We start from the raw sequence: 22,237 nt of genomic DNA, 5'->3' as shown, positions 1-22,237 counted from the left end.
AGCATTCCCAATAAAAAATATTTAATTAAACACCCCAGGAGGCTCTGATTGATGTTTCTAGATTATCAATAAAAAAAAAAATTATCACAGCGCACAATAGAAAAACGATTGTCTTAACAACTTTTCATTTAGCAATTTAAAACAAAAATCCGGTATAGAATGTTCATTATTTAAACGTCACATTATTTACAATAAAATTTTCATAACAAATACATAACGTGTACTTCAATAATTACATTTTGTGCGTTATATTAATACTAAAAAATACAAATTCGGTTATTTTTTAATAAATGGCTTTTGGTAGGTCAAGAAGGCTCAGACGATGTTAGTATAAATATATTAAGTAATCAATAAATAAATTAAAAATAGGTTGATATTTGGAGATGTCATTTCACCATTTTCAACAATTTGACTGACCAGATATAGAGATCACAGAATCATTGCAATATACTTAATATTACAAGCATTCATACTACACTATACATTGAGTAAACAACTGCATGAATTGTGTAGTAAAGAACAGTAAATTATTGTAGCCTTTTTCTTTTTTTTTTTTGTAAAATTTACTTTGAGAAATTACTACTCAAGAAATAAAAAATGTCTGCTTATCACCGTAATTGATATTAATCCGACGAAGTAATACGGCGAGATAGTGAGCTTTGCTCAATGCGACTTAAGATCTTATTAATGACTTTCAAGCGTACTTCAATACTTGTGTTTGCCAAAAGGTCCACCTGCATAAACAAAAAAAAACATATTTTAAAATTAATAAAACATCTCTAATTATAGTTGATATTTAAAAAATATTCACAATAATAGACACTAAAAAGTAATAATGTATTTCAGGTCTGATACCTTCGAAGAGTAACGAGACAGTAAAATCAAACAAGATTCTTTTAGGTAGTTCATAAAAAAATTTTGTTAAAAAAGAAGAATAATAAAATTCTACCTAGTTGAAAATTTTTATCTCTACTACTGTGACTCTCGATTTCTTTTCTTTTTGAAGAACTGTCAAAGTGTTCATAAAATGGGAAATAAAATTAGTTTTTATCAGACGATTTTTATTCTTGACAAATAAAATTTGAACGAATAATATCACGGATTTGTTAAATATCATGATAAATAATTACAAAACCTTTATAAATTCAATCAATCGAACAATCTTATGCATATTGCGTATTCAGATTTGGGTCTATGAAAGTCTGGCAAAATATATAGAAGCCTATTTCGAGCGCGAAACCGGCTTGTTAAGCAGTGCAAATACCGGGGGCACATGGTTAGCAAACACGCCACGGCAGTCGCATAGGCATTCTACGAAACCTAGAAGCGCAACGACCGCACACAGTCTGCGTTACTACGAGACTGGCGCACAATTAAAAAATCTCAGACCAGGGTACCAGCAGCGCTAGACAAACACATTAACAGTTTCAACGAAATCTACTGTGCGAGCCGTCCGTCGCATATACATTCCTAGTACTTCTGATTTCACGCTCTGTAAGTGAATGCGTAGTCATCGTAATGGTTGCGGTGACCATTCTGCAGCAGAGCAGAAAACTTAATAGGTCATGTATTCACGATATCATTTATTCGGTACATTAAAATGAAACCTTTGAAAATAGTAACAAAAGCGCAAATAAAGAACGATCAATTTCCCGATGAAAAATGTATGGACTATACTTTTTTTGAGAAAAGTAACAGAATATCTCTTAACCAGGCCATATTTTTTAAACATTTTTCATATTAACTTTTTGCATATCTTACTAGTTCCAACATAACGAAAGTATGTAGTAAATAAAAATATAATTTATGTATAAATATTTGGAATTTCGCATTACACACATTCGTTACATTATTTGTCGTAAAGTTAACACAAATAGGCTCTGTCGAAAACTTAGTTTTGCACTAAATAATTGTAGTCAGTGACGTATTTAGTGGTGAGTGGATCCGATAGTCTCGGGCGGCATTGGATTTTTACTTAGCAATGTTTCAGTTTTTTCAGTCGTGCATAAAATCTTATTCTGATAACCTTTTTTTTTTATTTTGCTCATCAATAATTTGGTTATTAGCGATGCCGAGGAAAATTTTTTGGTGAGCAAAAAAATGTTAGAGGAGCGGCAACGTATTAGACGTCAATTTATAGTAACCTAATTTATCACGATTCAGTAAATCTTGCGAAATATTATTGAAAATATACAAATTACGGTTCACGGGAAAAACGTTTTATATCGTTCAATAATTTTATGTACGAGCAATAAAATTGTTTCTCGATTGAATAATTAGACCACCGAATATAATCGTCTTTCGAACTTCAAACACAACACGTGCTAGTCAAGGTTAGAAGTACAAGCGCTGATATAATACACTGGCACTGTTCATTAATAATGCGACATGCCTAACCATCAGTGTGTTTACTATTACGGCATACTTACATAAGCGATAGATTATAATAAAATACACTAACGGTTGCACAATGAAACTATTAAATTTTTATTACACTATATCGAACTTCGAAACATTTTCTGTGTAAAAAGTATAAAGTGTAATCTCATTAAAAAACAAATTTTCAACTGAAATCTCACAAATTAACAGCCAACAATAACAATAATTACTACTACCTACATTGTGGTAACGACTATATTTTTACCTAGTTAACACTAACAAACAAAATCATATTTATGGAAGTTCAAGAGGTCAATTTATAACCTGTACTTTCAATAGCATTATTGACACTAGATCATTGTAATTAATCATTACATAAAACTAAACTTCACATTGTTTTTACATAAAAAGTTGTATTGGCCAATTAATATTGTTGAAATCGTGTATGATACTTACGTGAACATTGGCGCCCAGAGGTAACAATGACAATAACCACCAAGTCCAAGCAGGGCCATCGACCAGCTGCTCCCAATTAGACTCGACAGCAGGTGGAAATCCGACAGTTCTTAGAATTTCCGATTTGATTTCCTCTCGAAAACCGTTAAACCATTTAAGGCCACGTTGCCGTACATTATCGTGCATTTGTCTTACTTCTGTAATAGAAAGGATGTACATACATCAGTAATTACACATTACCGTAATCAAATTATATTCGAGTGCGTGGTCAAAAAAGCCACACTGACCTTTTAATTTATTCTCAGGTACTTCTTTGTCTTGTATAATTTGTACTTTGGCCATGTCGTAACCATCGTGTTCTTTTCTAACCAACACTTTAAATCTCCTAGTGCCAATAGTAGAGAGAAAAGAGCAACCGTTTCCCATTACTAACCTGTCTTTTATTTCTAGTACAGTACCGTACTCGGCAAATCTGAACAATGCAAATCAGACAAATATATTACTCTTGAGAATGTAAAAAAAAAAAAACAAATTTTTATTGAAGATTAAACGTTATTTTCACTTACTTCATTGGAGGGCGACAATGACTAATCATAGCAAATCTACGTGAACCCGACTCGATACACCGTCGTATCATAAGCCTGTAACGGGGCTCAAACACGTGCAACGGACAAGATACGGATGGGAAAGCGTTCGTGCAAACGAATACTGGCAAGTACGCGTTGTCCTGATCAATTTCCTTTTTCCAATTAGACATTCTCATCAGTCCATACATGAAGAACTTCAAATTTAATAACTCGTCTACAAATTCGGTATTATTCTTTTTGCTCAACGCCAAACTCTGTAAAGTTATATTTCAATTTAAACGAGTCAGAGTGTACCTAGGAAATTTTTATTGACTTTACCGGTGGTAACGCAGTCAAACACAGTGGGCAATGAAAGCTGTAATCAAAATTATGTTCTAAACAATCCATGCAATAGGTGTGTCCACATGGCGTTGTAACTGGATTTTTTAACATTCCACAACACAAGACACAGTTAAAATCGGATTCTTCCAATAGAGATTTGTTTACAAATAATTCACGACAATTTTTTACATTTAGTAAAGATTCTATTAGGAAAACACATAAATTACTTTCATTTAGAAATAGACTAGCAATGTATTTGAAGTTGAACACAGTTATTGAACTTACGTTTAAAGTTGGTTATTCCATCCATTATTCGTTGGATCAACGAGGTTATTGAATTTGTAACATCAAACTCCTTGGTATCAGAATTATTCTGTGAGTTTTTCTAAAAATATTTATGATTCATAAATCGATTTTATTTTAAGAATCCAATAAATGTAATTTTTGCCATATTATTCAATAAACATATTTCAATGTATGTAATTACTAAGAAGTACCCCCTGCTACCAAAACATATAATATATTATTTATGAAAATAATAAGATACCTTAAATAAGACATTTGGTAAGCTTTTGAATTGGTCAGATTCGACCATAAAGGTATTCAGGTACGTAAAATGAGTGATAAGATTCCAATTTTCCAAATTGGAAACATCCGTTTCTTTACTGTAAATCAGTAACAATCTTTGCAACACCTCAACTATATGTGGAATTACTTTTTGGACATTTTCGCCGAGTATGATACTTAAAGAGAATTCAAATAAAGCTTCTTGATAATTTTCTGTTGAATGCAAAACAATTCCACGCGTAAAATGCCCCTGAAATAAACATTTAAAATTTTCAAGGTTTTTTTTTTGAACATTTTTTAAATAGCTTATTTTGTTGATTTACATACCTTGCACCATTTTGGCCGCATTTGCACCACTCGATTAGCATCTAAAAGAGCGTCTCCTTTGAATCCGAGTTTCAATTGTGTTCTAGATCTAATGTTTAGCAGATCATAGTTCTCGCCTCCTAAAAATAATGTCAAAATTAGTTTTGAAGACTATGTATCCTTTATAATCTAGATTATTATAGATAGAAATTTAGAAAATAATTCTGTATATTGTGTTTAACATTCTTTAACATTTGTATAAGCAGTGACAGATTGGGAAAAAAGTCCTGCTTATTGACCAGTAGACAAACTTTAGCCATCAATTAAAATATTTTAAGTAATTAATTTTTTTAATTTTTGATGAGTTCAATTTTAAATTGAGAAGGGAACTTATTATTCCCTCGACCTTCTGCCAACATTTATGGCACACGCACACACACAAATATATTTATAAATATATTGTTATAGTAATGAGGAGCCGCATAGTTTTCCCAGGCCAAATTCGACATCCAGTCCGTCGCCGAGTATAATAAAAATATACGAATATTCTAGGTAATATTCATAGTCAATAATCTCATCAATTTTTAATATAGTTTACAAAAAAATTCAATTAAAGGTATCAACTCTATTTGATTAATTATAATAAAAATAAATTTTCAAGCTTAATTTAAAACTACCATAAAATGTTCAAATACTTAATTCTAAATTCAATTCGCACAATATTCAACTAGTTGTTCAATACACGTGATATTGCAAAAACTCTTATTTTTTAACGATTTTTTAGAAAAATTATCATCTTAAAAGTAGATTATCAATTATTAAATTTTACAGTTAAAAATATTGACCAAAAATATAATAAGTTTATTTGTATGTTTAAGTTAAGTTTATATACTGTTATTTAAAAAATTACAATTAAAAGTCAATTTTTATTTACTGGTTTTAATTAAGTAAAAACATGAAGTGTAAAAACAAAACAGTCTATTTCACACCTATAAACTATTGAAAAAATAACTAATAGCGCAATTTTAAAAATTGAATTAATGGTGTATATTATGTTTTTTTAAATCCAGGTAAACGAAGTAAAAAACCATTATTAATTATGAAGTAAATACATCTTGTATTTAGATGCATATATTTTTTTATAAAAAACTAAAATCAAAAATAATTAATTTTAAATTAATGATTTGTTTACACTTGTACGTAATATGTAGGCCAATTATTAATGAACTTATAAAATATTCAATTTGGTATAAATAAAAAATTGTTTGTTGCTTTAAAATACCAAGTATAAGTTTTATGATCTTATATTTAAAAAACTTTTCCATTATTCATATTTAGTTATATCTTCGATAGAACAATTTTAAATTAAATAAGAATCATCTGATCAGTGGTACTAACTATACTAACAACGGTAATTAACTACTTATGTTAGAACAATCGAATTTCAATTAATTAATTTATAAATTTTGATATCCATCAACGAATAAATATTTAATAACATTGTTTAATTAATTATTTTTTATTAATAGGTTTATTAAAAATAAATTAATTATAACTTGTAATAGTAGCTATATTTCAATAATTATCGATTAATTAAACTTAAATAATATATATATATATATAGTTCTACTTTATTATAAAGTAACACATAATAATAGGAGATAACTTTTTTTAATCAAAATTGAACTTGATACAATTATATTTAACACAATCATTTTGCTACAAGTGCAAGTGATTACATTATTGAGTTATACTAGTACTGACAGTAGGACCTCTTTGGTTTTTATCTAAGATTTTACATAATAAGAGTAATATTGGTACCAAGTTTGTCAATGACGCAATTACGCGGCTATAGTCCTATAACGACGCCCTCTAGTGGGTTACGCTAACCCGTATTATCCAACAAACCTTGTTATGTTTTTTTTTTTTTTAATAGTATTACTTAAACTTATGTAACTGTGGTGTTTGTGTACTTACAGCTTATGTAAAAAAAAAAAAAAAAATTAACTGAATTATAACATCCAAGCCCCCGCACTCCCATTATAATATTCCACGCGGCTACAATAGTATCACACACAATATTGCAAATTAACATTAGAGTTGTACAAGCCATAGTACTTTGTCCAATGGCGTTTGGCGATTGTTATACAAAAAAAATTCATCACAAGTCCAACACACCCGTTATACGCGACAATAAACTATTATAATAATAATATAATTGTTATTCGATCTGTTTACACAAGGCACTGTATTAATTACAGGAAACTTTTACTAGATATTGGTAGATTTTTTAATGCGATAAGTTTTTTGCTATGACAAATGAAAATATTATGCAACAACAGTTAGATTATCACTCGGCCTTTACATAAACAACACGTAAACCATTTTAATGTCGTTTCAGAATTACAGTTTAAAATATTGGCTCATTAGCGACTTTAATATCTTTAATTGTTATAAAGGAAATGTCTACATAAGTAGATAAACGTATTATATTCATTAGTACACGAGTGTGAAATAGTGATGAGGAAAATGGTTCTATGGTATAAATACCGTTCGACTTAATGACCTTAATATTATCTTAATATTCTTTGAAAATGATTAAGAAATGAGATGCCTCAAACAAAACCATGCTAAAAACGAAGTAAATATAAACTGAAAAACGATTAATTGTCGGTAAATTTTTACTCGAGGGCACACGTATAGGAAATAAATAAATATCCTTCGAAAAAAAACTTATTTTGTCGACCTTACTTAAATTAAGTTTTTGAAAGTATACAGTCTTCAATCAACTGATGAAATTTAAAATATTTTTATAAATTAGAATTCAGTTCATTAGGCGTTTGTGATTTTTTTTCCCGCTTGTGGTTTGAAAGTATGTAGAGGACATTGACATTGAGCAAAACGCGGGCATTCATAAAAACGACAACACATACAAATAAAACGACACGCGGATAAATTCGATAACTGCAATGCTTTGGAGATTATTAGGTGAAAGCGATGGTCGGTGCAACATAGTTAAACGACCTGGATGCTGCTAAAAATATGATGTAGAAATACGAGTGAAAAATTCACGCTTTCGACTAACATTGACCCAAATTAAATTTCATGTAGATTTTCAATAGTGCGATTATCAATCTGTATACACACGTATGCCTACCTCGAGAACACGCTTTTTTAACAATCCCTCTTAAAAAACGTGTAGAATAAATACGTTAAAATGTTTAGATTTGGGTTCAACTAACCTACGAAGTCATTAACACTTCCTAATAGTTGATAAAAGTTTTGAAAACAAATGTGCCGTAGTGGATGAAAAAAATTCGACGATTTACGAAGAGAATATTTTTTTAGTGACCGTTAAAAGATAAATTTTGATTCTACAAACATTTACAAGTGTGTGTGGTGGTGCGAGCGATTTAAAATACCAAAAGACGGCCTACGGTAGTAATTGAAGAGTTCCAACAAGGTCGTTCAAGTTAACACGATAATGTGGTCGCTGGTCGTGATAAATTACAAACGTACAAACATATTGTGTTGCCTTTTTTATTTTTGGTAGCCACAAAAAAATATTTATACAGTAATAAAAGTGGAACAATAATGAATTTCAATGGATCATCGCAATAAAATAATACCGAGCAGTCGTCTGATGATAACAATATAAACGTGTTACATAACAACTATGGATTGCTTATTCACAGACTTGAACGAAAATCAGTTATTGTGAATTTTCGTGTGTGTCCCCCTCTCATCACCATATTAATGTATATCGCGTAAGCTATCGCAATAGAACTTCCCCTTGAAGGACTCGATCATTTATTACTTATTTTACAACAATTTGTCTTGTCTCACAGCATAATATTCCGTTCAATCAAAATAGTTTTCACAATCAATCGCAGCCGAAACGATTTCGACGTCATAGAAATTACATAACAAGTCTATTAACCAGCGCCGACTAATTCTGCCGCCCGTATATTATTTGAATCAAAGGTCTGCTAAAAAAATTGTTTTGTAGCTCATTTACATCGAAATGACGCCCCTTAAGTTCGGATGTCAATTAAAACTGATATTTCATTTTCAACACATACATTTTTTCTTAAAAAAAATTACATAGTTATTACTCATAAATAAAAATTATTTAATTACATGCTTTTGCAAAAAAAAAAAATAAAAATTATTATTACTAAACTTTCCGAGATCGTTTTGTATATTATTATTATTATTTTAATATTCTTTTTACGGTATTAATTGTTAATTTGCACATGTAAAATATGAACTAAATTGCGATGATAATCATTCATACATTACTGCAGTAACCGGGTGAGCGTAGTTTGCGAGGCACACGAGCCCTGAACCTGCATACATTTGGAGGGGCTAATTATTTTTTAAATTATAGCGAGGGGGAAGGTTGGGAATACTATCTGCACACGGGCCCCAGCTATGTGGTTGCGGCATAGCTCACTTGTTCAACATATAATTACGTAAAACGTTTTTTTAATCCGTACACAATTATTCAGATTACAAATTACTTAATAGTAGTTTTATTTTTCCCGTGAACAAATTCATTTTAAGTTAATAAATTATTAGTATGAAACATTAATACTTATACATACTAAGATTAATATCCATAAAATTTTGATTAGTAGCCAATTAGGCTTGAGAATATTTTTATGTCTTATATTGAAAATCTCAATTGCAATTGGCAAATTAAATTAATAACTTCACATTTATACACACTAACACTGGTTAAAAAATAATCAAAAACTATATTCGAATTAAAAGTTACACCTTGACTAAAGTATTTTAATTTTCAGGAAACAGTAAAAAAATCATTGAAAATATTTATATTGAACTGTCCTAAATTTAATTGATTTTAAATCTAAACTAACTCAATAAAAAAAAATCAGAGTTAATTGTAAAGTTAAATAGAGAATCAAAACGAATTCTTACAGGGTATTATTTTTTCCCTTAAGTACTCTATAAGGTTAAGATTTTATCAATATTTCATTAAAATTGTGCAATTATTTAGTAATAATTAAATGTATATTTTCCTTGCTAAAGAAATATTAATATAATTACTAAGGAAACTCCTTCAATAATATATAATATATATATATACATATAGCTTAGGTAATTGATTTAATAAAATTAAGTTACCTTAGCTTCATCATATTAAATAAAACAAAATGTTGATGTACAATGGATTAAATGAAATTATTTGAAAAACAGATAAAATTTCTTTATTATCACATACTTTCTGATTTAAACAAAATATGTCATGCGAAAAATATTCACGTGATAAGAATGTAAAATATTATATAATAAATATTATTAACAGTATCTGTTCATATCATCAACATAAATAGGCAAACCGAAAAATACACAATATTTACAAAACATTTTGGCACGAGTAATTATAAATATGAGAAACATATACCTGAAGTGATCATCTAAATCTTTCAGAGTTATCTAGGTTAGCCAAATCTTTTTTTAAACGTCTAAGGCGGTCAACACAAAATTTTTAATAACTTCCAACAACTAAAAACTATTTTTCTCGAAAATGTTCTTCTAGAATATTTATCAACATTTTAAATGTAACTCGTGTTTATTCAATGAAAACCATGATTACTATTACAAAACTTTATAAAACTAGAAACACGTGAAAATTAAATGAAAAATAACAATGAAACAACATTTAAATATAAATAAATTATTAACTAAATATTATTAGAACAACGTATATAATCAAACTTAAATTATTTATCATAAAAATAGTATATGACACATTAATATTGTGATTTATAGTTCAGAGATTCTACACTGGCGTGATTATATGTCAAAAATACAATTTTATTTTCGTTTGAAGGGGGGAGTAAAAAATTTTCTTATACATATATATTCTACTCAAGACAAAACCCTAATTACGCCACAGCATTTCTAAACTTATCTTTATTTCACGTGAATTTAAATTAATCGTAATGAAAAATTTACCTAGTATAAATAATGAAAATCATATAAAATATTGCCAATAAAATACAATTTTTTTTTTTTAATTAAATCCTAGAAAAAACTCCATAAAATTTATTATTCGATAACCTCCTGTAACCTTATATTATACAGATTCTACTCCTCTAATATTCGGCGATTTGAAATCCCCCAGTGATGCATAATTAATTTAATGGTTTTTTTTTTAATTGTGTCACAGAGTGTCATTATAAGAATTATTTAAAAAAAATCGAGGATTACATAGTATGCACCAAAAGCATGACCATTTGGAGTTGATCCAAGAAAAAAATAAAAATTCTTTAAAAACATGTTTTGGAAAATTATTGCAGACAGTTTTTACTAAATATAATTTTATCTAACATATCAAATCTTACATATAAATGATTCAAAATATTATATTTTCATACGTTATAAGGAGTTATCCAAAAATTCCCATACGTCAATATAATATTTTTAATATACTAGTTTATTTTACAAACAAGTAATGTAATTTTGACATAAAGTATAGACAATTCGTACACAAATATTATATTTTTAACATTATTTACCAACATTTTTCTTTAAAAAAATAATTGTCTTAAGAATTTTTGAAAAATGAAAACACCCACCACCATAAAGTAAAATATTAAATAGTCAATAATATTTACTTTGCAATATATCCCTGTGTGATATATGCTATTAAAATTGCCCCAACAGAACAATAACAAATAATATACATATATATGTTAACCCAAATATTGACTAAAACTATTATAACACTAGTAATTAGACTGTGAAAAGAGTTATTTCATCTGCTGATTATGACTTTATTATGCCATTAGATTTATTATTGAACAAGAAAAGAATCACCAATAAAACTACAATAATGCACAATTACACAATGACTTACTAGTTAAAATAACAGAATATTTTTTCAAAAGAATCAATTGAATAACTTAGATCATAAAATATTAAGTGCGTAACATATAAATAGATAACAATAGTTCAAAAAAACATCAATAAGAAAGATTTAAAATGTCCTATAGATTATCTATGTTATATTGAATGAAATATTCATATTATAAATAAATAATATATATTAACACAGACAAAATTATGAAATTATCAAAACCTATAACTGAACAGGTATTATTTAAATTATACAGCAAACTCTATTTTGCGTTGAATTTAAATAATGACCTTGCTACTTAATTAAAACCTATATAAAAAATCTTTTACATTCTTTTAATAATGAATAAATAAAAAAAGAAAATTAAAGACGAAAATGGATCGTATAAAATGTGTTGGACGCCAATAAATAGTACAGGTAATGTATACATAAATAAAACTAAAAGTAAAATGAAAAAAATGAGCTGTTGGTATTTTTTTATTTAAAAAAGTTGATCAGTTTTAATAACGAGTCCTAATAAGATTTGTTATAAAAACCAAATAAGATTTCCTTATTCGGTTAAAATTGCTGAAAAACTTGTCTTAAAGACTGCTATTATTGCAATAATTGTTTGAAGATTTGAGAATAAATATTAATATTAAGGTACAATTGCCAAACACGAAACTTAAAAAAAGCGATTGAACAAAACAGGTTGTATCTTGTATTACATAGATTAATTAAAATATTATAACTGTCAACTATTTGACAAAAAATCTCAAATTAAATAATATAAAAAATTCAAGGTAAAATAAAAATTTATTCTAATCTAAAATTCATAACCGTATAAATTAAAAGATTATTATGTAATCAATTTTTATTTGCGTAAATTTACTTGAAAAATAATTTAGAAAATAGTTAATTTTACAACTCACCTGTATAAAAAGACTTGTTGAATTTGAGCAATGCGGAGTGTAATTTTTCTTGACTATAAAGCACTTTTCCTTCGTCCAGTAGTTCAGCGGCCCTCAACTGATCGCACCATAATTTTTCGACAAACGATTTGACCAGTACGTTAACGTGCGGCTGAAACGCTGTCCTTTGACCGCACCTAATACACAACGGTTTACCAGGACCGGCCACGCACCGCCTACAAAACGTATGACCACAATGTAACGTGACTGGTTCACGAAGCACCATATCGCATACGCCGCAGGTAAATGGCCCGTTGATGATTTTTTTAGACTCTGGTGCACGCGATTCGTCACCATTATTGATTAAGAGCTGCTGTTTCCGGATAAGATCCACAAACGCGGCACTCACTTGCCATAGAAATTCGGCTGGCAACGAATCCAACTGAAAACACCGAACATATAACTCTAAAGATTCTGACACTTTCCCGCACTTGGCCAACAACTCGGCATACTTGACGTATGCGTCCAAGCTGCGGTGTGCCATAAAACCGTGTTGATGGCCAATGACACTACTTCCGATTTTGCAAACGGCGTCCGCGACTGCTGTCGGTTGTACAACACCATCGACGCCTCCACTTCCACCGCTCCCATACGTGCTGATATAGAGACCGGTAAAATTTTCGTTGGTTGCCACTTCGGCCATAAAATCATTCAATGGCTACAACGTTATAAACGATTGAGATCAACCTGCAAATAAAAATAATTAATTAAAGATGAAAAATAATTGGCGTTAAAAAACGCCAATTATTAAATTTTTAAATGAAATATAAAATGACAGACTAATCTACAATTTAAATATAAGAAAATATCTAAAAACTGTGTTATTTTATGAATCTTCTAATTTATTAGAAAGGTTTTTTCAAAACGTTTAACGTTTGGTCTAAATACATTTAATAAGAAACATTTGATACCATCATTATAATGTTTGGGTCTAGTTTTGTAAATAAATAACTTAAATTAAACAATTATGTTGATCTGTTGCGACGGCGTGCATGATCGTACCTTTGATAGTAGCAAAAACATTAACAAAGTGATGATGTAAATTTTATTGGATTATATTTCGGATATCAAACCGGATTGAAGATACGCCTCAGACAAAATAAATGATAAATTAAATTAAATATCCATAGTGAAGATCTGCCGATCTGTACTAAGAGACACGTGAGGATCGGCCGTCGTTACCGGTCAGATGTGTTTGAGTGTTCCCCTAGCACTTACGTATTCTCCCACTTACACCGAACAAAGTAATCACACGCCGTTTATATCACGTTACGTAACACTTGTACGACCAAATCCGATACTGCGAGACAAAACAATAATAATAATAACAATAATAGGGGAAGAAAATAAAAAAAATACATTTGCACGTTGCTTACAGTCAAAATTATACGTATTGTGTGTCAAAAATGGCTCAACTCATAAGATGTTACAACTGTGAGTAGAAAAGGACAGCAACAATGAGATAACTATTACAGCTGTTCATTTAGTCGTATGCTGAAATATAATTTAAGCAATAAATGCTAAAACAATATTACAGAATGGTCGACGTAATAACGACACCGATCGAATGCAAATCGCATCGTATATTAGGTCATATTATGTACTGCGGTTGTTACGACCATACTACATAATAAACAATATAAGGTCTAGTTTTCGTCATCATGCGAATTCAGCCGTATTTTGTTATATTATGATACAAAACGGGCATAACATTATTGTCAGTGACTTCGTGTCGTATTAGCTATGAAATCATTTCTACATTCAGACGTTGGAAATTATCTAATTAACAGCAGCTGACGCCGTGCGAGTAAACGTTGCAATGTATTATGGAAAAAATATACTTGAACAATATTGAAATATACTTTTTCATTATTTTGATATATTTAATGTATATCAATCATGAGTATAAAAATAATTTATTTAATTTGTATAGAATCCAGATCCAATAATAATTGGAATAAAAAATTATAAAACCTCTGTTATTTGTGCGAAATTTGTTTAAATAATATTAAAAATAATAAAATAACGCATAAATTTAATAGAATAATTATTTTAATGATGAATTATTTAAGGATCTACCTACTTGAAATGCCAAGTAGGTAAAACCGTCTGTTGAAGTAAACACGTAATGTATAAGAATTTAACTATTATATCGCAATATTAGTGTATATTACCAACAAAATACAATGATAATGAGTTTTTCAATTTTCAATGTGCATTGAATCAATTACCAAAGAAAAATAATTATAAAGTTGAAATTTCAACACAAAAGACTGAAATGTGTTATGTTCATCCAAATATTACATAACTTGTTTTTCACATACTAATATTTTAGTACGATAACTACATGTCAAAAATCATGGCAAATAATATAACACAGGTTTTCAAGTTGAAAATCGTGTGAAATAAATATTGTTATTAGTTGAAATATTTTTTACTGTCAATTAAATACCTAAGTAAGTCCACAAAATATCGCCTTAATTTATCCAAACTTAATGTACGTCAAACACGATTAAATAACAAAAAAATTGGTATTGTTTAAAAATATAAATTATGTAATAATTTGTATTATTTTTTTCATTTAATCTCAAGTAAATTGATAGTGAATAGGCATATAATTTCCCATTAATTCCCAATAAAAATAAAATAACTAATTGCAACTAAAAAAATTAAATCTTAAACATTATAGACTAAAAATAATAATATAAAGAAAAATATACAAAATATAGAGGCCAAAACGGTCAAAGAACAATAGATAGCAAATAATTGAACGATTTTTACAAATGGAACACGTTGTTATATAAAAAATATTTCTCCATTATAAACCAGCCACATTAAATTTTATATATTAATTAATCTTATCACTTCAATATTCTTCGGATCTTACTAGGAAAGACCAAATTCGTAATTATTTTGATTTTTGATTAAAACATTCTAAAATTAATAGATAAATAAATAATAAATCGTAATGGAAAATTAAATAAAAAATTAGTAGCTAGCCGCTAAATAAAATATATTCATAGATTTAATCAAATTCTTGTAGATACTAAAAAACATGCCGATTAAAATTTATTAATAATCTCTTTTTAGTTTTTTAACTTAGAAAACGTATGAAATCGCTAAAAAACTGGGCATGGTAACTCATAATTTAAAGGTGTTAAATACCCTCTGGTATCCCCAAACATGCATCTATGAATGCATCAGAATTTTTATTTTACTCAATACTTATGAAGTTAATATTGTGACGTAAAAATACATATTTTTAGAAAACCAGAGCTTTGATCAGACACCAAAACGATTTTTAAAAATATTCACAAGGTGAATATTGGAAATGATTTTATTAGAACGTATTTAATGTTAGTACTTATAAAAACTTGTATATATATATATATACATTGTAACAAAATTATATGATTTATATATGATAATGTTTGATTGTTAATTTTACTTCTTTCAAATGAATAATTTATATAAAAAAAATGATTACTGTGTTTATACCAATTATAATACCCCTGAAAAAATATCTATCTAAAAATAACCCTATAAAATATTACTAATTCAACCTAAATACATTTTTTGACTGACTAAAAAAAAATCGTTAGTAACAAGACTTGCACTGTCCCTTAAAATAACCTTGAATTACATTTATAATATAATTTCATGTAATTGTAGGATGTCTTTAAAAGATAATAAATTATACTTCAATCATGTAAGAAAATAATTAAAAAAAATATTTTATTTTATGTATTATATGAAATATACTGTTTAAATAAATTATTTTTAATAAACTATCAGTGACAAGTTTAAAAATTAATATCATTCGATACATGTACATATAAACCCAATCTAATCAAAATTTGTATGTTACCTTAATCCTAATTAAAAAAAATTGTGCCTACTGATTTTTTTAAACACATTTTTTATAAACCAAATTTGAAACTATTTTTTTTTAATATCATTCTATATTCTAAGTTAATAATTTACTTATTAAAATATTTATGGTTCAAAGGTATACTATCTCAATATAAATGAGATTTGTTTATGAGTTAATACGGATAAAATATCTATAGTACTAATGCTAATATTTTTAATTATCAAACCAAAATTACTAATTAACCGCGTCCCGTAATTATAAAGTATACTTTGTAAGTATAATACAAAATAAGTATATAAATGTTTTGATAATAATTTAGATCATATTTTTCTGTTTATTAAATTATAAATTTAAATTATAAAACCATTATGAAAATTTTAAATTGTTCACGGGTCAATTAAATTAACCTTGAAAATATTATAATTAAAAATAAATTTACAAGTCTAATAACTTGCAAGGCCCGACCTACTCCAAAAATTTTATTTAAAAAGAAAATGTCAGTTCTTGAGTATGAATACCTATTGTATATAATCGGGCTAGCTTAATATGCCAAAATTTATAATCAAAGATCATTTTTCGGACCTATGAATATATTTTATGTCCTAGACCGATGATTATATGGATTTGAGTCCTACTGTTATGAAGAAGCATAAAAAAAAGTTTTTTTTTACAACAGGTGATTACTATTAATGTACGGGTCAAAATTAATATCATAACATTATTAAAAAAAAAACTTGTTACACACTATTACATATCCAATTATATAAAATTTCTAGACTAATTTTAAAAACATCAAATTCTTTATAATAATTTAATCTAGTAAAACAACTATTTGATATTTTATTGCTTTGTGCATTTAAATAAATCCCGTCAACAAACTTAAGTAATTTACTACAAATGTAGTTAATTATTGGAAATGTAATTCACGAGATAATACTAGTAACATAAACCACCCAAGTTACTGAAAATAAATGTTACCCATTAATTAAAATTAACAAATATGAAATCATAAATTTATCTGGTCCTAATGTTTTATTTTTTTATTTTATTCACGATGTCAAACATGAAAATAAAGATTTTTAATAAATTTGAAAAATTATGAAGATAAATACAATTCTATGTAAACTCTATGTTTCAGAACAGTGAAACTCGTATTTTTATTGATGTAACCTGAAATTTTCTAAACCATCGCCGCTCGGTAAATGATTTCAAATTCAATGTTTGTAGCTGTGACCGGAAAAAAACTGTAATAGATTTAGCCCACGAGTATCACTTACACAAAAATAAGTAGGGTTTTACAAAATTCAGTTTACATGGAGTATATTTTGTACTTGAGACACTTAAATTATGAAGCTTAGCTCATATAATCATACCTTTAAATTGTAACAAATTTTATATTACGAAATAAAAAATAAAACGACTCTATATACACCTTAATATATTTAATTTTTCCTTTTTTTTGTAATTTTTTATTTTATTTTAATGTTATAGTAATTTGTGCACTAATAGTAACTTATCAGTTTCTGATTTTTTATAAAACTGATTTAAAACTCTGTTAAGACTGTTGAACTGATTATTTTGTAACAATTAAATTTTATTTATTGGACTCTGTACTCTCTGTACTCGAACTTCCGTCATATTTTTAGCTTAAGTATTATCCACACAACTTCAGCGATGACTTTTTGTACCGTTAATAATGTCAGTCATCAAAACCGGTCTATACAATTAAGATAAGTACATCGAAAAATAAAATAATTCTATTCTATAAACATTTTTAGTAAAATAAATTTAGTTGTGTAGTTATGTTTACTCGTTCAAGCTGACCTTGTCATTTTACAACTGGGGATTGATTCACGAATGACGTCAGTCCGCTAATTAAATAATTAATTTTATATAAAACTCGAGCCGACTATGCATACAGGGAAAATAATTCTTCAGCAATAATGGTTAAGAAGCATCAAACCGCTTGGAAACTGATCGTATTACAATGGGTATGTATATCACGTATTACTGAAGGGTTAGATGGGCAGACTTGCGCGATTAAACCACAGGTACAACACCTAGTAATACGAGGACAGGTAATTTTATAATGATTAATGACACTGTTGCGGTGGCAAACATTATATAGGCGGCGTTACAGTGTGACTTGCGACGGACCAACACAATAAAACTCAATGATATAACTATTAGCCACATAGCATTCGAAATCCGACTGGCCGTGACGCAATAAATTATGAACATCGGACAAACTGAAGGTGGAAGTGGAATTGAAAACAATTTTGTTGAGCATTAGCTAAATATTTGTCAATTTCCGTCATAACGACAACCTTGAAACTTCTTATCAAAGGGTCATCGAAAAGGGGGTTTCGGTAAATAATGTGTTACATAATAGTACATGCGCACGGTAAAACGATTTTTATTACAAATATCACAAGTTATTACCATATAGTGTACTCACGAGAAAAACTTAATTTTTTAACAAACTAGACAACCAACAAGGTCACTCGTCAGAATCAATTTATATGAATTGCACAATATTTTCAAAGAAGCATTTTTGTATGATAAGCATAACATCTTCAGTGTTTGTTTAAAATGTATACATTACACTTACTATACATCTACTATAATATTAAAACGATACAAAATTGATGGTAATCTAGTTCAAACTCTATCAGTAGCGAATTTAAAGAGGGTTTGGACTCTTGAAACGCTGATATTTATTAATAATATAATATGTAAGGCAAAACTCTGCTACGTAGTCTAAGTACTTTTAATTTTCAAGACCGCTTCCAAAAAAATGTCAACACTACAATAAGATTTAAAAAAATTTAATTCAAACAGACCGATAGACTAAAAAAACAATGAAATGGTCTAGTGTAATTAAACGGTAACATGCCAGATAAATAACTGCATCGTTGAAATTTCTAACAGATATTTAGTTTTTCATATAAATTTTCGCTAAACATCTATGTCAATGGATTTTGATAAGCTCAACCGATGTCAGTTACAATATAAAACAAATGAAAAAATATGTTTTTTTACTTTGAAGGTTATACAAACAATAATAACTTCATATCAACTTTCAAAAATGATTCTTTTGAAATTAATATGCTGTATGGAGCAAAAAGGGGGTTAACTTTAATAATTCCTCTCATATTTGATGCAGCATAATATTTTTGTTATGTAACGGTCTACGTAATACATTTGCAATAAAAAGACCCTCGCGGAAAATACACAATTCACTATCGTTATCAAAATATCATCCTAATCAATGATATTATATACAAAATAGAAAAAGCATTCCCAATGAGGCCATTGAGTGTTATCTCAACATTTGCGATTAAATAGTTTTGTTTGATCATTTTGTAAAAGTATATAGTCAAAGTCTATAAGAGTCCGAAAAATTAAAGAAGCGAATTTTGAAATCATTATTTATCCTTCCTCGTGTATTAATGAGAACACATATGATTTTTGGCACTTATTGAGGAAGCTATGTCTCTCTACACACATTATAATTTTCGCCAATGCAAATCTAATGTATTTACAAAAATTGAGTAAGACAAAGCGAGAAAAAAACGGTAAAAAATATGCCAGAATAATTAAATTAATAATTTAATTGGTGGGCACATCGATAAGTGGCAGATTCATCGCTAAACCAGTTCAGACAAAAAACTTTGTTATATAAGAGCGTTTGGTCAACAGCTATTATGCATCGCCTGTTAGCAAACAATTACTAATATATCATTCTTATTATTATTGCGACAATGATTGATTCGTCAACGACAAAATTACTCATCCCATTGGGGGCAAATGCCAACCGACCTCACAGCAACACAAATGCGCATACATTAAAATTACTTCGCTACTAACTAAATATTATTATTTAGATATAATTATAAATTTTTTTTATTAAGAGTTATATCGTTTTTCAATAATAGTAATCTTGGAGTTAATTATTAAATCGTCACGCAATTGACAATAACGCCTCCTCAACTGTAACGTTTTAACGTTGCCGGTAATCTAATCAAAGTAAATCCAACGGTTGAAACTCAAAATTCAGTAAAATACTCACTGCGTTGTTTTTCATATTTCATAATTTAATTAGAGGTATTCCAAATCTGCTGTAGGCAAAATGATAATGATTTACGACACAAAAACATGGACGATTTTATTGAAAAATACATATTTTTAAATTGAAAACATTAAGAACTTTGTCAAATTATTGAAAAGAAAAATCAAAAACATTTATTTTGTAAAAGAAATTTATAAATTGGTGTTAAATTATATAATATTGCTTATCATTTGCACATTTACACACGATTAAATGAATCGTAAAAAGCGTGTACAGAACGAGCGTACAGCGAGATGGACTTACAACCGCCAACTGGTTTACGACTTGTGAAACGATTACGTTCCCGAGCGGGCAAATTTTGAAATTACTAGACCATTCAACCAAGTAGTGGAAATCTGACAGCCGAATAACACGCGTCACAGTAGCGCTCCTAGTGGTCAGTAGTATCAACAATCTAGAAATTATACTACAGACCAAACATATGTGAACGTTTTCATATGGTCTGTGATTGTACTACTCGATATCAATGACCAATCTCTGTATTTCAAATTATATTATTGTAATATGTGCTCAGTTTACAAATCGTTCATTCTTATCGCAATAAATTATTTTTAAAAATTAATCCAAGTAGAATTAATTATTAAAATTAACTTTTTAAAATATAAAAAGTTAATAAATTCTATTTATTTGTACTACTAATAAAAATATTAATTTATAGAAACATGTTAATATCATTTATTATTTACGCCATGTTTGAAAAACTTGAAAATAATATAAAAATGATTACACTTACTATTGTTGTAAATTTAATCATTTTAACTGTATGTTATTATTTTCAGTTATTAATAATTAATAACTAAAAGCAATGGCGTACATAAGAGGCAGGACAATAGCCACTCCCTTTTACTAATTATTACCACAGAGAATGCAAGACTTAGGTGCTAGTAAAAGTAGGAATAAGTAAAAAAATTGCCTTAGAAATTCCCTCCTTATTGAACAATCTACGCACGCTCATACTAAAAATATTAGTTTTTATATTGTTAATTTTAATTAGAGCAAAATTCACTGGCTTAAAAAATATATGTACTATTGAATTCTGTCAATATATTAACAAACTTTTTCTAATACGCTATTAGAAAAAATTCGGGAGATTTTAAATCCTTGAATTTTCTTCTTATAAAAAATATGCTTTGTATATAATATTACGGTCTAAAATGTATTTAGGAAGATTTCTATGTCGTTTTCTCTGGCGACGAATTAACTACTCATCCCGTAGTATGATCTAACTTTTTTTACCTAGAAACGTCCTCTTTGGAAAGTCTGTAATGGTTCATAAAGGGTCGTGGAACCAAAAAAATAAAAATAAAATTACTTGAGTGTTATAAATAAAAATCCTTTACTTAATATTAAATGTGTAAATATAATTATTTCATATACATAAGCAAAACTATAGACCAGGTAATTAAACCATGACCTGGTCTAAAATTTTGGACCTTTACAAGAAAATAAGCGTATAATATCGCATTCAATTACATCCCTCCATCTCTTTTTTGGCTTTCTCTACCTCTTCTTCCTTCAACATTCATTTCTATAACTATTCTTATATTTTCCGATTCCCCCTTCTTTCTCTAGATCATCCAAAAAAAAAAAAAAAAAAATTAAAAAAACCAAATGTTCAACCCAAAACTGTTTGCTATTGTAAAGGTCTAATTTTGCTTATGTTTATATACATACAAAAGTAAAATATATTCTATTAAACTTAAGTTAGTTTAATTTTAAGTAAGTTTAATATAAAAAATTTGGGCTCATTACATATAGTGTTATTTTTTCTTATAA

The 22,237-nt window shown here is 28.1% G+C and overlaps 1 protein-coding gene across 1 annotated transcript; it reads right to left on the bottom strand.

Moving 5' to 3' along the window:
- Positions 1 to 47: 47 nt before the first annotated feature.
- LOC126904625 (LON peptidase N-terminal domain and RING finger protein 2-like) lies at positions 48 to 20,738 on the bottom strand. The gene is made up of 10 exons (XM_050683798.1): positions 20,402 to 20,738; positions 12,417 to 13,142; positions 4,638 to 4,756; positions 4,291 to 4,560; positions 4,029 to 4,128; positions 3,741 to 3,946; positions 3,402 to 3,676; positions 3,123 to 3,307; positions 2,836 to 3,032; positions 48 to 734 (listed from the first exon to the last, which is right to left on the bottom strand). Exons 2-10 carry the CDS (start codon positions 13,096 to 13,098, stop codon positions 624 to 626), a joined length of 2,145 nt encoding a protein of 714 aa, XP_050539755.1. The 5' UTR covers positions 13,099 to 13,142; positions 20,402 to 20,738; the 3' UTR covers positions 48 to 623.
- Between the last annotated feature and the right edge of the window lie 1,499 nt (positions 20,739 to 22,237).

This window comes from Daktulosphaira vitifoliae, unplaced genomic scaffold (assembly GCF_025091365.1).
Source record: "Daktulosphaira vitifoliae isolate Bord-2020 unplaced genomic scaffold, ASM2509136v1 Scaffold_4, whole genome shotgun sequence".
Lineage (NCBI taxonomy): Eukaryota > Metazoa > Arthropoda > Insecta > Hemiptera > Phylloxeridae > Daktulosphaira > Daktulosphaira vitifoliae.
This window is presented reverse-complemented; position numbering and strand designations above follow the sequence as displayed.